The sequence below is a fragment of the Stegodyphus dumicola genome, chromosome 3 (genome assembly GCF_044657685.1).
Source record: "Stegodyphus dumicola isolate Sdum_Otavi_A_Nest chromosome 3, ASM4465768v1".
In the NCBI taxonomy this organism is placed as follows: domain Eukaryota; kingdom Metazoa; phylum Arthropoda; class Arachnida; order Araneae; family Eresidae; genus Stegodyphus; species Stegodyphus dumicola.
The window spans coordinates 83174855-83198759 of record NC_140770.1 but is presented as its reverse complement, the minus strand read 5'-3'; the positions used below and the strand labels follow the sequence as shown (position 1 = coordinate 83198759).

General features: G+C 29.8%; 1 protein-coding gene across 2 annotated transcripts in view; it reads right to left on the bottom strand.

Moving 5' to 3' along the window:
* Positions 1 to 1222: 1222 nt before the first annotated feature.
* LOC118203195 (mitochondrial coenzyme A transporter SLC25A16-like) overlaps positions 1223 to 23905 on the bottom strand; it is a 34709-nt gene continuing 12026 nt past the window's right edge. For both annotated transcript variants that reach the window (XM_035375463.2, XM_035375462.2), the window contains exons 4-9: positions 17598 to 17658; positions 16968 to 17089; positions 10884 to 10950; positions 9332 to 9494; positions 5432 to 5500; positions 1223 to 3367 (exon numbers count right to left, since the gene is read on the bottom strand). In XM_035375463.2, coding sequence (XP_035231354.1) covers positions 3193 to 3367; positions 5432 to 5500; positions 9332 to 9494; positions 10884 to 10950; positions 16968 to 17089; positions 17598 to 17658 — 657 coding nt within the window. In that variant the 3' untranslated portion in view covers positions 1223 to 3192. The remainder of the gene's footprint in view (positions 3368 to 5431; positions 5501 to 9331; positions 9495 to 10883; positions 10951 to 16967; positions 17090 to 17597; positions 17659 to 23905) is intronic.

The window sequence follows — 23905 nt, the reverse complement described above, 5'->3', positions numbered from 1 at the left end:
AAACAAACATAATTATGTCAATACAGTTTAATTACATCACACACACACACACACACAAAAAAAAAAAAAAAAAAAAAAAAACCCGCAAAAGTGGAATTGCTACACAGTGATAGCAAATTAATGCTATCTGAAATTGAGATTATAATGAGGTTTGAGATTATGCCGTTTATATGAAGAGAGCTCCAACACCTTTCAAACTAAAATTTTAAATGCATTGGAAATTAAAGTTTTACATACATTACAGTACAACACAATGTCACAATCTGCAATTGTGCACTGCTACATTTCCAAAATATGAATATGCAGAGTAGAATCATCGCACATCAATTGCAGCCATTTTTGGGTATACAGGCAACAATTTAGCTTATCCGTGTGAACCAATTGTTGTTTCATACTAATTGATTTTCTAAAACTTTCTAATTGGAAATTTTGCTCTATCTCTTTTCATTTTTGATTTGCAATGCATAGCTTCCAATTTTCACCACTAGGTGCACTGCTGTCCTTTGCATTAAGTCAGGCATAGTCGCTTTACTATACCATTACCTCACTTGCATGGCTGCAGCTCTCTGCTTGCAAGAATTTTCAGGTTAAAGGGACTTTCCTATGCATACTGTATACACACTTCATTGCTAACCAAAGGTCCCTCCATTATTTTTCTTTTCGTGAGCTTACTTCTGTACCTTCTTATAGTACCACAGCTTCCAGTTTTGAAATATGAAAACCAGGATTTCTGAATTGCATGATGGCACCACTTCAAATGGACTTCAAAACTAATTTAGGACTAGCAGTGCCAAGTTGCAAAATCACTAAACACTGGTAGTTTCTACCTGGGTTCAATTTATGGCAAACGAGCTGGCTGCATGGGAGTTTTTGTGGTTTTTTCCCCCATGTGTAACATGTATATGATTCAGTTTTTCTTAGAAAGTTCTCTATGAAGGCATCCCTCCCTTTAGCCCTAACGTGTTTTGCTATAAACAACTACCCAAACCAATCCCAATCCAAACTAACTTATACTTGCTTTATAACACACAATTCAAGTTATTCTACTTAATATGGTTCTGACATAAAATATATTAATATTTAATTTATACACTTTGGCTAATTTCATTTTCTAACTTTCATCCATTTTGTAAGAGAAAATCCTGAGCAGAGAAGGAAACCAACTAATTAAAGTACTTTTAAATACAGTGAAAATAAAATAATTAATATACATACTATAGTGTGAAAAAACTGAATGTATTATTTATTGATATGAAGCAAAATTAAACAGAAATATTTAATGGTTAAATATTGGTTCAATCATCATATAAAGTTCTAAAAATGTCTACAGTAGTTTAAAACAATTCAGATTAAATAAAATTTAATAAGAATTATGCTGAATATGACTAAGAGTGAAAAAGTGAAATTCACACAATCAAAGTTTCATTGATTCAATATATTTCATTAATTACTGAAAAACACTTTCCTTTGTAGAGGCTAAAAATCAAAAACTGGCAGATTTGATGATCTACTGGCAGAATGGGAGATATAATGAAAAACTGGGAGTTGCAGCAATGCTTAAGAAATTTGCCAACAGATGAATAGTACACTTTCATGAAATTAAAACACTCTCATAAATACAAGAAACTTTTATTTTCAAATTCAAGCTTTATATTTATAAAGCTTAATGAATTTACAAATTGAAAACACATTTTCAAAATCTGGAGTGTCTTAAATACATTTTCACAAAAATCCTATACATAATAATTACAGTTATAGAAAATTATGAACTATGAAAGATGATTAATATTATTTCAAAAACAATAGAATTTTAAATAACACTATTTTAGATGTTTAAAAAATTCCGAATAAAATAGTTTTCTATGAAAAATAATTTTATTACAAACAAATTAAGCTCGTGTATTAGAAAAGTAGATCCATTTAAAAGAAATCTTAATTTTTCCCTTGGCTTTTAATATTCACAGACTTTAAAAAATATAAGCTGAAATAAATAATTTTTTGAACAATATATACAAACAGGTATATACATATTTGCTCTTTTTTTTTGTACATACATACAAACAAACACATACCAAAATTCATTGTACAAATCACACATTACCATTTTAAAATTCATAAATAAATTAAAAGTAAGTAAATTATAGTAAAAACAAAAGATTTGCTAAAACAAAAAATTCCATAACACTTTCAAAGTGCTAGTTATATATCAAATAAAATTGCACATGTTAAATTTGGAAGCAATGATGCAAAACTATGAATTTCAGATATTTACAGTAAAAATACACCTAAATAAAGTTTTTGCTCCAATTAAAAATCAAACTATGCATAAATTTCTGAACAATAAAGTAATACTTCTTAATCAAATTCTGCTATAAAGCTAATTTCATACAGCTTCCAAATAGCAATTTGAAACTTTCCACTCTAGAAAATATTTTCTTTTTGTAATCTAGTTATGAACCTTTACTTCTTCAAAGTCCAAATCAAGCAGTAAAATCACTGGAAATTAAAATTTTACCCCTTATGTAATAATATCAAATATTAAATACAATGGGAAACAATATGCACTTGAAATAATACTGGGATCTTTCAAAATGTTCATTCAATTAAGTTCTTCAAAATTAATTTTTTCCTGCTATTTTTAAATTGGTGTATATATAAGAAGGAAATTTTTGAATTCATATACATGGGGTAAAGTTAATACATATTGATATAAATCTAAACTTACATAAAATACATAAAATCAAGACATTTTAAAATAATTTAATTTATGTATCTTTTTTATTTTATTTTTAAATTCACTCCATAACTAAATTTAAATCAATATATATTAAATTATTAAATGTAAGTTAATACTAGTAAAAACAAATTCATGGAAGTTAAATTTCTTTTTTCAGTCAAAAATTAACTTCTAATTTATTCATTTCTACATGCCCATTTAAAGATGAACAAAACATGATGACCGTGACAAAAATAAATAAATTATGACAACATTTGTATACATAAATCCCTCTAACAAGGAATCTTCTAAAAGATCAACAGAAATGATCCTGGGCCCAAATTTAAAAAAATCAGGGCACAATAAAATTCCAAACCAGTATGAAAAATATTCATCAGATTCATTCAGATCTTGAGCAGCAAAATCAGTCCGCATAAAGTTAAAAGTGACTCAACATACAAACTGAAGCCATGACATCAAGACTCAATTCCAGTGTCCAGTCCTAAAAGCCGTTTCATCAGCTCGTATGTGGAAAATGATACAGCAGTCATTGGAATTGCTCTTAAATAATTTATGGACATTCCTCTGTAAAGTCCTTTCTTAATGCCATCTTCACGGAATGTCAAGACAAGGGTGGTAATGAGATCTTTCCTGTGAAATACAATTATATATTAACTTAATGTATACAATTATAATTAAACATGTGGACAAAGTGACATGTAAATCCAACAATGAAATAATTAAAAAAAATAAGAATCCCCCCCTCATATTAAAGAGGGCATATTTTTTTCACTTAACATAAAAAATAAAATCCTATGCTGGCAAAATAAAACTGGTAGATATGATTATGCCTTGGGAACTGGCTATATAAGACTAGAAAAAATCTAGTAGATTCGGACAAGTAGTACAAATGTACAAAACATAAAACCTTCTTTAATTCATCTTCCATGTGCTCTTAGCACACACTCAGAATGCATTAGCAAAGTATAAAATCTTTATCTTTCAAATATGATTAATTTTTTATTAACAAACCGAGTGTAAATATACATCTGAATAATGTATTTAATTTATATATTTTAAAAACCCATATAATTTATAATAAATTCACCTAATAGTTTTATATGAATATTTAGAATTTAATGAATAAAACATGTTTCCTTGATGTATGAATTTTTATTAGCGAACTCTTTTTTCTATTTTTTCCTTCTTTAAATGCTAGATTAAAACTACGTTACATTTTGAAAAGTTATTTATTACCTGATCAATCATAAGTTTTCAATGCTGAAAATGAAGCTCGCAATCTGTAGTTTACATCTTAACCTTTTAAATGTCAAGTTATTTTGATGATTTGGGTGCATAAATTGTCATTTTTTTTTATTCCAAAAATGAAATGTTTGCCTCAAAGTCAAAAATATAAAAAAAATTATGCGCACTTTGAACTTTAACCTCTATTCTTTGAAACCTTCAGTCAGATGCTGCCATCTGTTGAACTGAAGCTGAAATAAACTTCTCACGATATATATTCGGGTATAAAAATACGATGCACTCAAAAAAAAATTAGCCCGAGTAATATTCGGGCGTGACATTTTGGAATACCAGTGCTGTGTCCGAGATTATTTCGGGCATGACAGTTAAAAGGTTAATGCTGCGGTTTACATCATTCATTTGGGAATTTATTTTAATGGAATATAGAGCAGACAGTAAACATTCTTTCTGGAGAAGTAAGAATAAAAAATTATTGCTAGGTGTCTTTGAATGTGTTGTAAAATAAGCCTGGTGTCAATTTTAATATATATATAATTTTTAAAAAGATTCACTAAATTTTGTTCAAGATTTTAGTAAAAAGGATTTTGTACATGCTTTCTGCTTCAAGCTTTGGCAAATAATCCTCCTTTCCCCAAAAAACACAAACTGAAATAGTAAAAGATAACTTGGAAGGTGCCAAAAAAATAAAAACTTTTCTAGTGCTAACTATGATGTTTCTGTTATAATCCTTTAACAAAACATCAAAATACTGAATGGAAGTCACCACTGTCACCTTAGGAATAAGATTTTTAAAAATACCAAATCAAGCCTTTACCGGCAAGAGTCTGTCTACTATCATTGGGAAAGCACACTTATTGATTATGATTTTAATTTTGGATTGAATTTTATTGTGGAAGAAAGCTATTAAATAAGGCTCTAAAACAAAACCATCTGATGAATGCTACTGCACATCAATATACCTTTATACATATAGCATTTTTTTTTTACGACATGATAAGTGTGTGCACTTCAGCATTTCCCTGATGATTTTTGTCTATTCTAATAGATGACAGCATGTAAACTACTGTACAAATTAATGATTTTAACTTAAAAGCATAGAAATTTGAGATATTTAAAATTGACACTTTTTAAAAGATAATTCTTTTTTAAAAAAATTCAGAATCTCTTGATTTTTAAAAGTTGCTAAAAGGTAATCTGGAAACACAAATACTAACACAAGAATTTCTGATTCTTGAGAAAAGAAAAAAGTACAAAAAACATAATTACTAGATAATTATTCACTAATGTAATTAAAATATTATGCTGATAAAAATGTGATTTTGCCATAAATAATATATTTAAACAGTAAAATATCTTTTTAGGAGTTGAAAACAAAGTCAAATGATCATTTAATTTAGTTATTTATTAAACTAAATTTGAAACTTTAAAATGGATATTTTCAGTACATACCCAAATCTGTGAGTCTCTGGCCGCATCATGCTCAGTTGCATTTTTCTACGAGCAACATCCAGAGGATATCTAAAAAATTTTCATTTTTCTAATTTTATTCGGAAGTTATATTTTTATATTCATAAATAGATGAATACATTTGAAGTTTCAAATAAAATTATTTATTTTGTCAAACATACAATTGAAATCAAAATAAATTATTAAAGTCCCCCTATACAATTAACTTAATTTTGTGGAGTCAATAATTTGCAGATTTTTTTAAGCAAAAACGAAGACTAGTTATATTAGAAATGTCTGATTATGTATATTAATCCATTTGGTGAAAGACATTTTAATGAGATAGAAAGGCACGTATATACGAGGGTTGGAACTTTAATAGTGGCAACACAGCTGAAAAAAGCTACGCAACAAAACCAAAGAATATCGCGTATACCACAGGTAAACTACATACCTACCTTACCTCTCAGCAAAAAGACTCATACTGCCTACGTCATGTGCATGCGGAGTGACGCGAAGAACGGATCCTTGTATTAGCCCACGGTCTAAAGTAAGTGTTGTCAGGATGTTTTCAAAACAAGAACAACGATGCTGGATAAAAATTTAATGTGCCAGAGTTCGTACAGCACGACAGTGTCATCAAGGGGCTTGCGTGGAATCTGCATTGCCTTACAGAACCGCAGCAAGATGGGTGAAAGCATTCAATGAAGGACGCCAAAACGTGGCATACATCCTGCGGCCAGGTCGTCCGAGTGTCAGCGAGGCAGACGTGCAAGCTGTTGCCACACTAATGGACAGTGATCGCTGCCAAACTATTCGTCAGCTGGCCGGACAAACAGGATTAGCGCATACGACTGTGCTGCACATTCTGAAGGAACGCCTTTCCATGAGAAAAATTGCTTCATGGTGGGTTCCACTTCAATTGACGGAAATGAAGAAATGGCTACAATACGATGCTGCCTGAACCCACCTGGAGTGCTATGAGCACGAAGGAGATGCTTTTTTACGCCGTATCATTATGCTGGATGAGACTTGGGCCCGATCGTACCAGCCAGAACTGAAACGCCAATCAAACGAATGGTGTCATCACGGGTCACCACGACGTTCGAAATTTCGTCAGAACCCCAGCAATGTGAAAGTTATGGTGATTCTTGTGTACGACTGTGATGGTGTCATCCTAACGCATACCGTTCCCCCACAGCAGACCGTCACTGCACAGTATTACTGCTCATTTTTGGAGCACAATCTCCGACCAGCTTTGAGAAAAAAACGGTGACACTTTCTGCAGAACGCTCCTCTCATTTTGCACGACAATGCTCGCTTGCATGCAGCACAAGCTGTGGATTTGTTCAAGCGATGGGGCTGGGAAGTGCTTTACCATCCACCATACTCCCCAGATCTAAGCCCTTGTGACTGTGACTTAATTCCTAAGATGAAGGAACCACTTCGTGGCACTCGCTTCCAAACTGTTTCTGAGATTCTTGCAGCAGTAGACCGGTCCGTTCAAACTATCAACAAAACAGGCGCTGCTACAGGTATTCTGTGACTTCCACATCGTTGGAAACGGGTTGTACACAATGCTGGCGACTATATTGAAGGACTGTAAAACATGGTGACATGAATGACTTTCGTATTCCTTGTAAATAAATAGTTGCCACTATTAAAGTTCCAACCCTCCTAAAACAATTCAAAATCACTTGTTGAATATAAACACCAATAAAGTATGAACTAAACATTCTTATTGATTAGATAAGGAAATTTCTCTTTATCCGAGCTTATATACAGCATCAGCCATGGAATAAAATATGTGCTCCATTTAACAATGTAAAACGCTCCCAAAATGTTTTCTACTATACCCACATCTAAATTGGGCTTACTGTGGGATTAAACTGGCACAGTTCATTTTAAATGACTAAAATCAGGTGAAACTATAGCTTCTCATGATTATTGTCAGCAATTCTAGACAGCTCTTAAAATTTGCTCATTTTTACTTTTTTGTACACAGTAAAGTATTGTAATAGTGAAACATTTTTGGTATCATTATTTCAATGATCATATACATTTGAACGACGTTTTTGCGTGACATCTGTATGTATGGTCAGACTAGAGGACTCTTTATCAAAATAGATTTAGAAGACTTTTTCTTTTTAATGTTTGTACACACATATGTATGCATATATATATTTCGCATAACCCAAAAACAAGTAGCCGTATAATGTCGAAATTTTGTGCATGGGCCTGCTATAATATCTAGTTGTGCATCTCCCTTTTTCGTTGCAATTAGCTGCAACAAACATATATAAATATGTGTTTGCAATTTTGTATTTTCTAAAACCACTAACATATTCAAAAAAAAAGGAGACAACAGCTTTCAAACAATTTAAAAGAATACATATAATTCAATTATTTGAAAAGTTGCTGATGTTGACAAAGGCCACTCTTTCCATTCCTAATAAAATTGCTTAAAGATCTCACAATTTTTACTTTATTTAGTGTAAAAGTATGTTCTCTTATTAAAGAGATCAAAATATTCTCATTTGAATGCAATTCTTCTCCTCTTCCCTAAAAATAAAATTTGCTAGAAGAGAAATATGTCAACACGAAATTTAAAAATTAGGAAAAAAGCAAACTTTAATTCACAAAGATTTTTCATTCAAATTTTATTAATTTTGAAGACGAACTCACATATATTTTTCATTCAAATTTTATCAGTTTTGAAGGCATCTCTCTTTTCAGAAGGAAAAAAAAAATGGGGGGGGGGCGACCAATTTTAAAGCCCTTAAAAAGACTCAGATTTTAACTTTTAAAAAATTTATTACAATCCTTGTGAATATAATTTAACAAAGATATCAGTCACATTAAAAGATACTCAAATTTCACATTTTATGAACAAATTTTGCACCAAGAAAAAAGAAATAAATCTTTCATAACTAATCACTGTTGGCCCTTAAATGGTCATTTAGCTTTGCTAAAATAATCCAAATTATATTTTCAATTGATAAATTAACTACCCAAATTCAATAAAATATATCAAATTTAGTTAAATTCCATCCCTTTTTTTCTCCCAAATTTTTAAGAGCCTTTCTCAAAATTTGATTTTTTGGATCTATATTTACTCAACAAATGGTGTTAATGTACTTTTATTTTGACTCACCCTTGCCCTACACTGCAGTCAGGTTATGATACCTGAACAAGAATCTAGCTTTTCTTCCTTAAATATAAATTGTCTGTAAAACAAACACTGAATAATATGCATGGTTAATTTTATCTATTTTAACCCAATATATTCAGATTTGGTTAGGAAAACAAAGAATTCTGGAGAGAAAGAGGAATTCTGCAAAGTAGAATGAATGAAATGACCAATACAATAGCTAGGTTTTGAATCAAAAATTCCATACAGTAACTGTTTAGGGAGTTGATGCATTATCAAGAAGACACAAAAAACAACCTGCTACAAACTACATACATGGCTCAGATTTGAAGTACCATTTTACATAAATTCCTTAAAATATTTAAGTAACACTAACAGTTTATCTCTCAGACACAAAGTCACAATGAATAATTCTCTTGTAGTTATAGAAACATATTAACGTTATCTCCCCTTTTGACTTCTGAAGATCATTATTTTAACTCTTTGGTGGTGATAATGCTTATTTTCATTAGAAACTTTGGATTTTAGTTGTGAAATCATAATACATCCTGTTTCATCTTCAGCAACAATCAATTGTAGGAAATTTTAATTTTTCTCTTCAAGTCTGAATGGTTCGTATAATTAAATCAGTCTCATAATTTAATTCCCAGATAATGTATATTATAATATACTAAATTAAGCCTTAGGAGACAAGAAAATGCTAAGCAACATTTTAAAGAAGCATAAAATATCCTAATCAAATCTACACTTACGACACAGTCTGTGCCACACCTCCAGCAATGCCACCACAAAGAAGAAGTGCAGGCACATTTAGAACTATTCCACCACTGCTACTAGAACGAGATTTCCCACATACAGATGGTAAGTATTCGAGACACCAGAGCTTCAATCTTTCAAATGAATAAAATGATAAACCTAAAGGGAGCAAAAAATTAATATTATAAAAATAACAAGAAAATAACATGAAAGGTATTTTGAAAAGCAAACAAAATTAGCACTGATTATAGTTCAATTTCAGAAAAGTACAATTTTTCCTAAACTAGCCCAAAATTTGATGATTTTAATTACAGTCTCATATCAATTAATATTTCCTAAGAAAATTACATCAGAATCAAAATTCCATATGAAGAAACAGAATAATTTACATTGCTTATTAACTAGCAAAATAAAACAATCCGTACAATTAAAAAAAAATTATGTTCAGCATCATTTGATAATTTCGTCGTCGTAAGACAATATTTAAAAAAAGCTACTACTTAAACAAGTTTTAAAGACCTATATGTGGAATATAATCATTCAGACTGACATATGGTGTTGCACACTGCTTTTGTGAAAGGGGGGGGGGTACTTGACGAGGTCGCCATGACAACATAAGACATATAAAGAAGTTTTAAAATGATATCAAGATGAAAGAACATTTTCCCCTTATTATGATAAATTTTCTGTAAATATTCCCGCTCCTCTCATCCTTTTTCAGCGTGTAAAAATCATTGATAACCTTCATTAAATGTTCAAGTTAAAATGTCATTTGGATTAGTGTATGTGTTTCCCCTATACTTTAAGTTTCAGCCATTTTATGAAGTGTGCTCCCAGATACCAAGGAAAGGCAAAGATATACCCGCATATATATATATATATATATATATATACAAACATCATTTTAAAAGTTTTTTTTTTCCTTTGAAGTTGAAAATTCTTTTAAGATATCAACTGAATTGAACACCTGATAATTTTTTTTACATTTAATATATGCTATGATACAAACTTTTCCAACTTGCAGAAAATTTAAAGTTTTACAAGACGTGCAGTTTTCAAGTAGAATAGCCATTACAGCCTGGAGGGTATTACTTTCATTACAACAGTTGGCTAATTAAATAATGACTACAAATTTGCTAACTTGTATTACAATCTGCAAACATCTGCCAAACACCAGAACCAGAAAATTTGGTGCAAGTTAAAAGAAGGGTTTTTCCACAGTGAGTTAATTTTGCCAAAACTGAAGTAGACACTGACAACTGACAATCATTATATGTTAATATGAAACTGACAATCATTACACATTAATATGAAAATTTTAAAGATAAGTTGTTTTTCTTATACAACTGATAGTTTAATTCATTAACTATTATACTTTGTTTTAATAAGCTTTTCTTTTTCATGAATCTTTCCGATAAAAATTATCCTAATTTTCTAACATTTTAAGGCTTTCTTAATAGGATTCCATTTACAAGCATTTTTTATGTTTGGAAATATAAATAAAATATTAATACTTTAAATACAGTAAAAATTCTGTACTCAACTAACCTGCGTAAGGAATCATACCCAGAACAGTTGGAGATAATCCTTTGTACAAAGCTCTCATTCCTCCTTCCTGAAAGAGAGTTGCAGATGATTTGTAAAGAGTGGATGTAATTAGAATAAAATACATAAATAATTAAAGCAGAACTTGTCAGTTACTACTGTTTTAGTAATATTTTTTGCAAGTATTGAGAAAAAACATGAGATAAAACAGACTGATAACATTTAAAATTGATTTTTTGCCTATGATGAAAAAAAAAAAAAATTGCATGTTAATCTGATAAATCCTTAAAAATATATGATTTTAAGAGGAAGAAATGTAAGTCTTAAATGCTTTCAAACAAAAATAGTAATAAATGCTTTTTAATTGTTGCATGGGTGAAATCTGATTGTTCCTTAAAAATGATTTAATTAATTAATTTCTAATTCCAGACAATGGCATTTACAATTTAAGAATATTTCTTAAATTTAGTTGAATTTAAAATTGAAAGTTCAATGGTCTTGTAAATTAAAAAAAAAAAAAAAAGTTTAAATAAACAATATAAAAAACCGAGCAAAAATTATTATAATAAATATATATACATATATATATATAAAATGACAAATTTAAAAGCCTTCAATAGCTATGGTGCATCCATCTGATGTTTTTTATATGTATTTCACACAAGACAAACAATTAAAGCAGATTTCCTCCTTCGGCCTTCATTGAGCTTTTGTTAACTTATTTTTTTACTTTTCCATTCATGTAAAAGATAAAAAAATAATAAATAAAACACACATTTTTTATAACACACATAATAACACATATTTTTTATGGAACTAAGTTGTTTTGGTTTGGTTTGGTTTATTTGAATACGGCAAATCCTCGAGAGCTATCTGCCTAAGGGAAGGAATGTTTTCGTGGAGGACTTTCTAAGGGAAACTGGCTCGTATATATGTTGATGGGGGAAAACCCCGAAAATGCCCACGCAGCCAGCTTATTCATGGAATTCGGACCTCGGACCGAGCTACCGGTGTTCAGCAACTTTACTGCTCAGCCGCTGATAGGCTGAAAATAAGCTGAATATAAGCAAACTGCTCAACAGTACACATCAGCGGATTCCTTTTATTAGGCCTAGCTTTAATCAGTAATATTTTTTCCCTCATGATGCAGTTTTTTTTTTTTTTTTTTTTTTTTTAAATATCACTCAAAGAGAGCATATTAGTTTGCTCAAAGAAAACAAGCTGAATAAGAGCACTGCTAAACATAATTTTGAAAACCTCATTTAGTGGTACCTTTTAGATCCTTTGGTAGAACTTCAAGATAGCCAGGTTTTCTCTTCAATATGGATCTTCATTCTAAATCATCAACATTGTGTCTTTCTCCTTTTCATTACATATATAGTACATTTTTGTTTGTATATATATTATATTAAATTAAAGTATATTTTTATTTAAACATTTTAAAATTGTTTAGTTATAATAATTTGATTAATTATTGTATAACAATCTTGGCAATAATTGCGGTAGATTTAAGTTTTGAAGATCTTATTTGCAGATTTTAGTTATTATCCCTTTCAGGACGGGCGTCCCATATACGCATTCCCTAAGAATGTCTCTTACAGCCGGGCATCCCATCCATGCATCACTGGAGATTGCATTCAGAGGACGGGTGATGCGTATACGCATTTTAAGGTGGAACATTTTTCTGAAGGCCTCTAGATGGCATCCTATGTCCATTACTTTTCAAATGAACTCAGTTTTAGGTTCCTGACCTTGAGTTTGATATATTCTGCTTGACTTTGCTATTTTACTCATCAGCTGTTGCGAGGGTGGGGGGAGGCAAAGCGTAAATAGAGGTGGGCTCTTTAAATCGCTGTGTGCTAATGAAAACATTCTCGTGTCTGATTTATATCCAATTCCTTTTTTTATTCTATTTTTTTCCTCTACTATGCACGGTCTTTTAGGGTTACTGTGCGGAGTTCTTTTACGTTTTGCATTGCCTTCAAATATATTTCCGTTTCTTCTCTTTTTATTTAGGAAAGTCTCACCTACTGTCCATTATGGCAGGAAGGCCCTATTTATCAGAGGAAGAATCTCTTTGTATGGTTAGTGAACCATTTACTAATGCAAATGAGAATAATGATTCATTTTCTAAAGAGTAAAGTGATACTTTTTCTAAGAGTTAGAAAGTGATACTTCTCTGTGCTTCAAGATTTACCACATTCGTCTTCATTTTAAATATTGTTACTTCTTACAGTAAATAGTCTTTATTGTGTTGTTTTATTAATTTTAAACTTTATTGATGGATTTTATCAATTAAAACTTTGGAATAATTTGAATAGCGCTTCCAAAATTTATTTTACAAGATAAGCAATTATTTAAGTACATTTTCGTGTAAAATAAAGAAAAAAAAAAGTTATTAAGTGCTAATTTTAACATATATAAGAGCTCAAGTAATAATCTAAAATGATACCAAAAATTATGATGCTAGAAGCGAAACTTTTTTCTTTGATTTTTTTTTTTTTTTTTATATAAAATTAGGCTTATCAATGCAAAACCTCCGTCCTGTACGGTGACTGCCTTCGATTCCCTTCCGTCCCGCACGAGCGTCTTAAAAAAAGGTGCACCGTCGCGAAAAGGTTATGCTATATATATTGATATTTTTTAACTACATAAAACTACAGATCATAAGTACAGAATTTGTTTACCGTAATTTCTGGAAGAAACACCGCGGCATTTACGTGTCTAAAACTTAAATTTTCAGCGGGTGTCGCGTTTCTACCTATGTGGCGCTTAAGTGCAATTAAAAAATATTTCCTACGATGTCATTGTGCATAGTTTGAAAAACCTTGTTGTCATAATTTGGATGACCTTGTCATTGTACCTAGAATGTGCTGTTCCCACACAAAAAGACCACTCAGTTGCTTTTTGCAAATTTTATTTTGTTTACATTCTTTCCCTTGAATGGATCTACGTGCCTTAATCACCCTCAACGGGATCTCAGAACAATAACATTCTTCCCTCTTTCAAATCAGCATTATCATCAGTTTGAATAGTCTCTCTTCTCTGCCATTCGATGAATCTTCCAGAACCCATCCTCTCCCCACCCCTGCCTTTTCCATTGTAAATCTGCTCCAATTTTTTCCAAGGCGGACACCACCTGCATTGCAATAACGAATTCTGACATATTTCCCCTTCAGCATGAATCGAGTTTTCTTGGAATTCTGCCAGATACAGATCCCATCAGTTGGTGTACAAGTACTTGTTGAGTAGTTTTTAAGTAAGAAGAGAGGGGAAAATTTTTTAAAATGGCACCTAAATGGCACAGAAGCTATACTGCTGGTTTTAAGCTAAATGTAATTTCAGGTGCTGAACAAATTGGAAATAGAGCTGCAGCGGACAAGAGATGCATTCGACGGTGAAGAACTGAAGAAGAATTTTAAAAAAATGCCACAACAGAAAAGAGCCAAAAGAAGTGGTACTGTAAGGTGGCCGAATCTAGAGGATGACCTTGCAAACTGGATAAAAGAACGAGGAGGAAAGGGAATGGCAATCTCGACTGTAAAAATTCGCTTACAAGCAAAATTTATAGCAAAACAAATTAACATAAATGATTTCAAAAGAGGGCCTTGCTGGTGTAGCAGATTTATGAAAAGAAAAAATAGTTTTGTGCATACTAGAATTTTAAAGACTCCGACTCTGATTCCAACTCCCTCATATACATATATATATATATATATGTGTGTATATATATATACATATATGTATATATATATACATATGTATATATGTATATATATATACATATGTATATATATATATATGTATATATATATATGTATATATATATGTGTGTTAACATATACACATGGGTTACAGCTTATTTTTTTAATATAAAAGAAGTAATAGATGCTACAGAAAAAGAAATTGATGGCATAGCAAATTATTTATTTTAATTAGAATTTATTATGAAATTGTAAAACTGACATTAGTTATGCCTACGAAACAGTATAGCTTCTTTGTTGACAAGACCTTCTTTGAAGGAGGGCCATAGATCCGATTTGATAAACTTCAGAGCTGAAAAGAGTCTCTCCACACTAACTTGAGTAGGAGGAAGAGCTGTTACTGTTAGGGCTACTTCTTTTAACTTTTCAGGATAGATTTTTTTATAACTTTTAAAAGAGGTGTTTTGCAAGCACAATCATATTTCTCTATTTTTTCAAAGGCCATGTAGAAATCTTGTTTGTATTTTTTCATTTTTATATCTAAATGCTCCTGGTTCTTTATGTTCATTTGCTTTGCCTTAGCCTTTTCAATATTATCCAAAAATATTTCTCAAAATCTAATTCATCTTTGGAAGAGATGATAGAGACTCAATTGCAATGTCTGCAGTTTGACTGTCCTGATTCGAATTCTCCAATTACTCTGAGAATAATTTCATTCTTAATGAAAGTTCATATATGGCTTTTTAAGTTGCCTTTGTAAGTTGCTCCTCATCCAAGCAAATTCGGTGTTTCGGATCTACATATACTGAAACCAGCAAGATCTCATTGTCTAGCAAACTAGTTTCTCTTTTCTTCATTGAAGAAATGATTCCTTCGGCAATAAACCCTCCATTTCAGAAAGAAAAAACAACACATTCTTCCATTCTAGCCTCCTGTCAATTCTTCAGATTTCAGCTTTTTTGTGGCTATATACGATGTAGAAAGAAGAGTTTCCAATTCTGCAAGATCATTCCAGTCTTTCTGTTAGTGAAACATTAGGGTTATCTACATCTTCTAAAAAAGTTCTTAATTCTAACAACCTCTTTATCATCAAATATGTACTTTCTTATCGTATTGCTTGATCAATAATTGGTCCTTTTCCTGCTCACTTCCTAAGAATGGCATCAATTTTGGGAGTTCTTGCTGCTAGTGCTGCTTACCTAAATTTACCAGCGAGATTTGTAACTAAATGAATCAATTTAATCACTAATGGCAAATATCACATTCATCCTCCTCCCTTATATTTATTTATTAAAACGTCAATAAAATAGAAAATAACTATTTATTAATGCATATAGTCCGTAAATAAAAAAAATAACTCAGCTTGTCATTATTTTTTTTCAATTCATTTAAATTTCATTTCAAATTAATACTGTTCAACAAAAATTGGAGTAACCTGTTTTTAGGGACTCCAGCTCTGACTCCACAGCCCTGATAGGAAGTGCATGGAAATCATTGAAAACATCGCCAATAATAGCAGCATTCAAAGAAGCTGAAATTATATCCTCTGATAAAGAGACTGTAAACCAAGAGGATGAATGTGACAATTGGAAGATTTGGACTTGGATCAGTATTTACTAAATCTTTTTAATTCAGATATTGAAGAATCAGATTTTGATGGCTTCCTTTTATGTACAGTTTGCTGTAATTCCTCTGTAAGTAAAATTTCAAATTTTCTTTTGTCATCCAAATTTAATATCTCATTGTTGCGACATTTTTTATAATATAGTGCGAGCATAACAAATATGGACTTCTTTAGTGGGTAAATATAAGTATATTCGTGAACGTAAAAATATTTTCAACATTTCTTACCTTTAATTTATTTTTGAGTTACAGTTTCATGTCTTGCTTCCAGAAATTACGGTACCTTCATTTATAGCAGACACAAAATATTATTAAAAATATTTAAAATTTAACAATGCAAGAAAAAAATGTTCATAATTATTATTTCAACTAAAACAGAATTTTAATCATTCATGAATTATAAATTTAATCTGTTTTATATTTCTAAACTTCTGAATTTTTGTTTGTAAAAAAAGTCCTATTAAATAATTATTTTTTTGTTTTGTAAGTTGGCAGATTCATCACACACTTCTCATAAAACTTGCTCACATTAATGTAACTATGTTACTTCATTTTGGCATAAAATTTTGAGATGAGAAATTTCTTTTCAGTTTACAAACAATTTGTATAAAATTTAGTAAAAGAGATATTTACAGCAGCATACAATTTTCAATAAAATCTGAAGAAATTCGACCAAAAAAAAAAAAAAACTTGTAAACATGATTAAAAAAAGGTATAAAATAGATTTACAGCAAATTTTAGAATTACAGAATGCACTTACTGTCCTAAATATGCAAAACAATGTATGCACAATGCCAGTATAAACATGTTCACCAGTAACTTGAAAGGCTAGACGAGCTCGGACAACATCTAGAGGATATGTCATCAACACAGCAGTAACACCTAAAATAAAAAATATATAACACCATCTTTATTTATCTCATCTTCGATTTACATGATATTTGAATGATTACTAAAAAAGCTAATTTTATGTATTTTTTTAAAATCATAACCTGTGAAACTAATACTATTCACTTCAGATAGTGTGAATTAGAAAAATACTTGTTCTTATGGTGCTGACAGTTTTATTTTAAAAAATGGAAACAGACAAGAAATTTAAATGATTCATCAGAATATGACAGCAAAATCAGCACCTGTTAATGAAGTGATATCACACAATATTTGCATGAAACATTTTCATACTAAAAAAATTCATACATAAAAGCAAGAAGTAGAGAACATAATTAGCTTTAACCTATTTTTAAAATTAGTACTTTTAGATATGGGGGGGGAAATGAAATTAAAAAAGAAGAAGAAAAAATTTAACAATTTTGTTTAAAAAATTGCACAGCAAAAAGTGGGATGACTAACATTTGATTTTAGAAATATATTTCCCATTAAAATAAATTACCTGCAGCAGATCCAGCAAGAAGTTTCAATTCTTGAGATTGACCAAAATTATTCCTCAATATCTGCAAATATGGATAAATTAAAATGAAAAAAATGACGATATAGAATTCACAAGGGGAATACCAACTGTTATCTACACACACATATACACACATTAAATTAGAAATGAATTTAAAATATTTTATAATAATTATACCTCAGAATAAAACTTTTAAATAATAGATAATTTTTAATAATAAAGCTTTTAAAACATGCTTAAATGTTTTCCCCTCAATGCATATATTTAAATGATACACACCAATATCTTACCTGTATTTATGCACCTAGATACGATTGCCATTTTAAAATGACATAGTATAGGATATTTAAAATAATTAATACATTTGCTTACCATGTCTAAAAAAATATTTGAGAAATAGACTAAACATCTTGCATGTTTTGACTAAACTTACTCTCTATGCTACACCCATGAATTAATATAATGCATATCAAAAAATTTCTATTTCAATGATAATTTCTTTAATAATTTCATGTTTCATGATGGAATGGAGGATATAGTTTCACTTTGAATATTTCTGTTACACACTACATAGTGAAGTATTACCTTTTTTCCATACATAGGTGGCATATATTAATTTATGCTTCTTTTGTCATTATTTCATGTACTGCATTGTTTACATACATATAGTAAATTTTACCCTTCTGTGTTTTTTATTTGATTACATTCATAAATTTTACCCTGCATTTATGACAGGTAAATATGTATGTACACTGCTCAAAAAAAAAGAAAAAAATGGGACAGTGCTATATCCCCCATTCTACTGGGGCGATTCGCGAAATTCAAACTGCGTTCTTCGTGTCTTGAAAGCGCGACTTAGGATATATATTAGATTTATATATAGCACTATTCTAGCATAGGTATTTTGGCACAAAATCGGACTTTTTCAGAAATAACATACCAATTTTTTTACATATTTCAATTCTACGACTCAAATTATGCCAGAATACCAAGTTTTGTAAAAATCGTACGAGTAGTTTTTAAAATATTAGCTTTCAAAATTTTAGCTCCTCAATGTTAATTGAATTTGGCAAATATTTATTTATATCTCTTTTTTTATTAAACTTTTTTGATTTTTTCTCTCACATTTCGAAATTTAGGTTCATTCCAAATAAAATTTACCCATTTTTTGTGTTTTATTTTTTAAATTTCTATTTTAAAATAATTTTTATAAATTTTTCGGAAAAAATTTTGAATTATAACCTATAAAATTTTTACCATCATCTTAAAGTAGGTATATTTTTAAGCATATCTGCAAAAAATTAGACTTTTTTATTCAAAATTTTCTAAGATATACACGAATTTACATATTTTCGCGTTTTGAAATTTGGCATCTTTTTTTTTTGAGCGATAATAATGCCAAATGTGGTCTATGGATTTTTGTTACACTGTATTGCCACAGTTATTTTTATCCTTAAATTTCAAGTAAAATTTTACGGAGAATTAATTATATGACATTTTTCCCTCAGTGATGCGTAATAAATATTTATTAATACTATATGAAAAGCTATTTTTTTAAATAAATTTTTTAATATTTTTTTGAATTTCTCTCTATCTTTTTTTTTTTTTTTTTTAATAAGAGTAAATTTTTATCTTCGGCGTTTTATCGTCTGCTACTTTACCTTGTTTAAATCGAATTGTCTAAAACTGAGAATTTTCGTTTGATGTTTATTTTAAATTTTATGACATTAACTGCACAATTTATTTCTAAACAAACTGATGCTTTTGAAGTGGCTGAAAGAGCGGCTGGTACTATCATCCATATTTTTAAAGCACAGTATATTTTTATAGAAATGTAAGATTTAGAATAATTATTTTTATAAAAGTCAAATTATGATATAAACATACAACCCTCTAAAGACTGAAATAATCGAAGTTCAATGTTTACGTAGAAATTATCTGCAGCTACTTAATCGCTGGATAAGTCAGCAGATTCTGTAGACAAGAAAGAACAATTATATAAACGACACCCAACATTCTGGATTCAATTAACAACGAGGATATGATGTTTATTAAATGAATTCAAGAAGTTTTAAAACATAAAAAATCGACTCATTTTTTATCCTAAAATGTATTTTTGTGCGTAGCGTATTTTCATTACATCCTTAAAATTCTAATTTAGAATGTAATTGTCAAGAATTAAATGCTAATCATCAGTAATATAATAAGTAATTATTACGGTTATTAATAAATCCTTCTTATAAAGTAATTGCAAATATTTCAAAAAACTTTCTGTCTGAATGCAAATATTTTTCTGTACAAATATTTTTAATTTTATATTAATTAAGATTGCACACGGTATTATTTATTTGCACTTCAATTCTTAACGTCAGTTCTAGTAGAAGTTACAAATCGATTATATTTAATTAAGGATTGGATTGGATTATTTAATTATGGCAAAGCACACAAGGGCTATCTGCCTAAAGGGAGGGATGCCTTCGTGGAGGACTTTCTAAGGGAAACTGGCTCGTATACACGTTACACATCAGGAAAACCACGGAAACACCCATGCAACCAGCCCGTTCGTGGGATTCGAACCTCGAACTGAACTACCAGTGATCAGCGTCTTTACCGCTCAGTCGTTTGTAGGCCTTTATGAAATGGAAGGCGATAACTTTATTTAAAATGATTGTCAGAAATACCAAAATGTTTCGAAAAGTTGGATACTTTTTAATATACTTTCAGAATGCTTAAAAACAAATTTTTTCGTAAAATTTAGTATTTGTATTTTTTTTTAATTTAAAAATTTTCAATCTTATGATATTTGATTCTTGCGATTTCAAAAATAAAATATTTGACTAAAATATGAATAACATTTTAAGAAACCAAATGTAGGATAAAATTGTGTAAAGCAATGCGCACAATGATAAAACTGTTTAAAGCAGTGTATGCAAGTCATCCTAAGATAAAATGTCGGTTATACATCTCTCTTATTTATATATATCTTTTCTGAACGGAAAATTGAAAGGCGTGTAAAACTGTGCTTTACTGTATTTTCTCTTTTATATAGTATGCAGTTTTCAAACGCATCGTAGTCTGGGTTACAAAATATTCTTCCGAAAGAAACACAGTTCAAATTAATATAATCAAATTCTGGAAAATTGATATTAATAAATATATTTTAAATGCTCAGTTCGAAGGAATAAATAGAAAATTTTAAAACAATTATCTGAAGAGACAATGCAACACAAACAATTAAAATAAAAGTATAAAAATTTAAAAATTACCTAAAATAATAACTATGATGAAAAATATATATAAAGAAAACTATTTGAAAAAAATAAACGCCGCACCTTTATTTACGCAGTTCGAATAGGTAAATAGAAATTTTTAAAACAGTTATTCGAAGAAAAAAAAAAAAAAAGTACAACTTAAACAATTAAAATGAAATTCGAAAAAGAAAAAATTACTTAAACTAATAAGTTATAATTAAAAAATATAATATATAGAATATTATTTGGAAAAAAGGAACGATGGTGACTTTTTTTCCTCTCACCGGAAAGGAAACTAGGTTGCCATTAAGAAGTTTGCCAAGTGAAGTATTCTTGGCGCAAACTTACAAAAAAGTGCCAACATAAATTTGTGAATTTCTCCGTAAATTTCACTCCAAATTTTACAAAATTTCATATTTAGGTGTAATTTGAGTCGTAGAATCGAAATATGTAAAAAAATTGGTAGATTATTTCAGAAAAAGTCCGATTTTGTGTCAAAATACCTATGTTAGAATAGTGCTATATATAAATCTAATATATATCCTAAGTCGCGCTTTCGAGACATGAAGAACGCAATTTAAATTTTGTCAATCGGCCCAATAGATCAGGAGATATAGGACTGTCCCTTTTTTTTTTTTTTGAGCAGTGTACGTATCTTATATTATAGGTAAATATGTATGTGTATTTGTAGGTAAATGTATTTGAGCATACAGATACATTAATATCTAAGTATTCTATGTAAATTTTGTGTTTATAAATGCATATACACACATGCATATATGTGTATATGTTGAATATTTATATTGCATTATAAACATATTGTTACAAATTTTCTATATATGTAAATAATTTGAGTGAAATTATATGTGAAAGGTATTATATTTTGTATTATATAATATAAAATGCTTGAAAAAGACAGTTCTGCTGGGAAAATAAGATTACAGGGGCAAGTCTGTTTATCATTGAGATAAATGGCTGACTCACTATATTGGCAAAGATATCAACAAACTGGTTGTGGAGATTGTTTTGGAGGCTAATTTTTATTGTAAAATGTTGCCAAACTTGGCAATCATTTGTTGACATTTTGGTCCAGTCCCTGTAAAACTGTAATTGAATAACTGCAATTGATCTCTATGAGTAACTGTAACTGTATTCGGCCAACTTTATGCCTTTTAGTGATTTTGTGAAATGGAAGGTAGAGATTTCTCAGTAGCTGAGAGAAAACTATATGAAATTGGAGACCAATAGTTTCTCAATTGTTTAGTTCAGCATGAATTCAAAGTATTAAGAGATGTCCATCAGAGTTTTGCCCTTTTAGATGTGCTTTGCATTGTGCTGTGTTTAACATTCTCAGTAGTTTGAAGTGTAACTACTCATTGTAATTTGTGATATGGAGAAGAGCTGTCTGAGAACTTTTGTGGAAAATTCCAGTAATGTAAAGTGTTTCTTTTGGTAAAAATAAATTTTATCAAGCTATCATCAGTTCTGTGTGCCTTCAATCTATTGTGAACCCGTATGCACGCAACAATATGTATAAAATGTCGCCTTTTTCAAATTTTATAATCATGAAAGGGGCATTTTTGTGCCTCTAAAATGTGCCTTTTTTTATACGTCAAAATCCGAAATTCATATCTTAAGCATGTTTTGAATAAGCACATTTGGTATATGTCACAAGAATGTTCAATGACCCAAAATTTGCCTTTTTCCCCTAATTCTTTGCATTTAATACCTTCTGTTTATGACCACCAATCATTGTGAAATGCACTAAGCAAAAATGTGGCTAAGGTGAATTTCTGAAATGAATTTTGCTCTGCAGACTCTTCAATAAGTTGTAATATGAAATTAGATTGATCACTTTGGAAGTGGATAACAAGTGACTGCTTGCATTGTAAAGACATCATCCACTGCTGTGTCTGAAAGGAATCAAGTAGATCCACCACTTTATGATTTTTAAGAAACACAGTAGTATTTTTATACTGATTTGCTGAGATTTTACACCTCCCACAATGCTCTTTGAAAAAGTTTGTAAACATGGCACTATGTAACATATCATGGGTCGTTTTTACAGTCTGTGGAAATTATATGCATTAGCTGTTTAATCAGCCAAGATAAAGTAAATTTTTATGTTGCATAACTATTTAACATAAGGACTGGTTTTTGAGCTTCATTTACTTGATACCTCCAGGCATGTTTTTGCAATTTTGTAGGATATTTATATGCAGTTTGACCAGACTTGTATTAGTCCAACATCAAATCTAAGCTGATGAAAAAAAAAAAAAAAAAAAAAATCTGTAAAAGTAGATTTCACAGCCTTTGTTTTCAAGTCTTTGATTAAATGCAAAGACTCCAACTTGCAAAACTTGTCAGTAATACACATGGAAATGACTATTATAACTTTGAAAATGCATATGCAAGGCATATTTTTCAATTAAAGGTTAAATTTAATTATAACTTAAAATATAAAAATACTTCACATAAATCGTAGGCATATTTAACTAGAAATATTCATTTTACTACTCAAGCAGAAATATCATGAAATTTATTAATATATCGCTGAAATACTTCATGTAAACTGCAGGCATGTTTAACTAGAAATTTTCATTTTATTACTCAAGCAAAAATATTATTAAATCTACTAATGTATTATTGAAGCATATATTTTAATTCACAAATAATCACAGAGGAAATTAGAATCCATAAAATTGAAAGGCCATGTTTAATTAAAAATAGAATTAAATAGCATTCAGCTTTTGTAACATTCTTTTCCTCATCTTTTATGAATAAATTTGATTTTTCTTTCTATTTTATAGTACTAATTTCTCTATGACTCTGAGAAAATATATGCCATTTACTGTCACCTTTTACGAAATGTATGAATGAAAAGTCTGGTGCTGTTACAAAGTACATGATTTGCAGAAATTTTATATGTTTAATGCATGGACAATCTGCAGAATATGAGGCAGAATCTGTAGAATATATATTAAATTTCTAGCTTGATAAGTTTAAGCTCTTATCCCGAAGTAGCATTTTAAAAAGTTC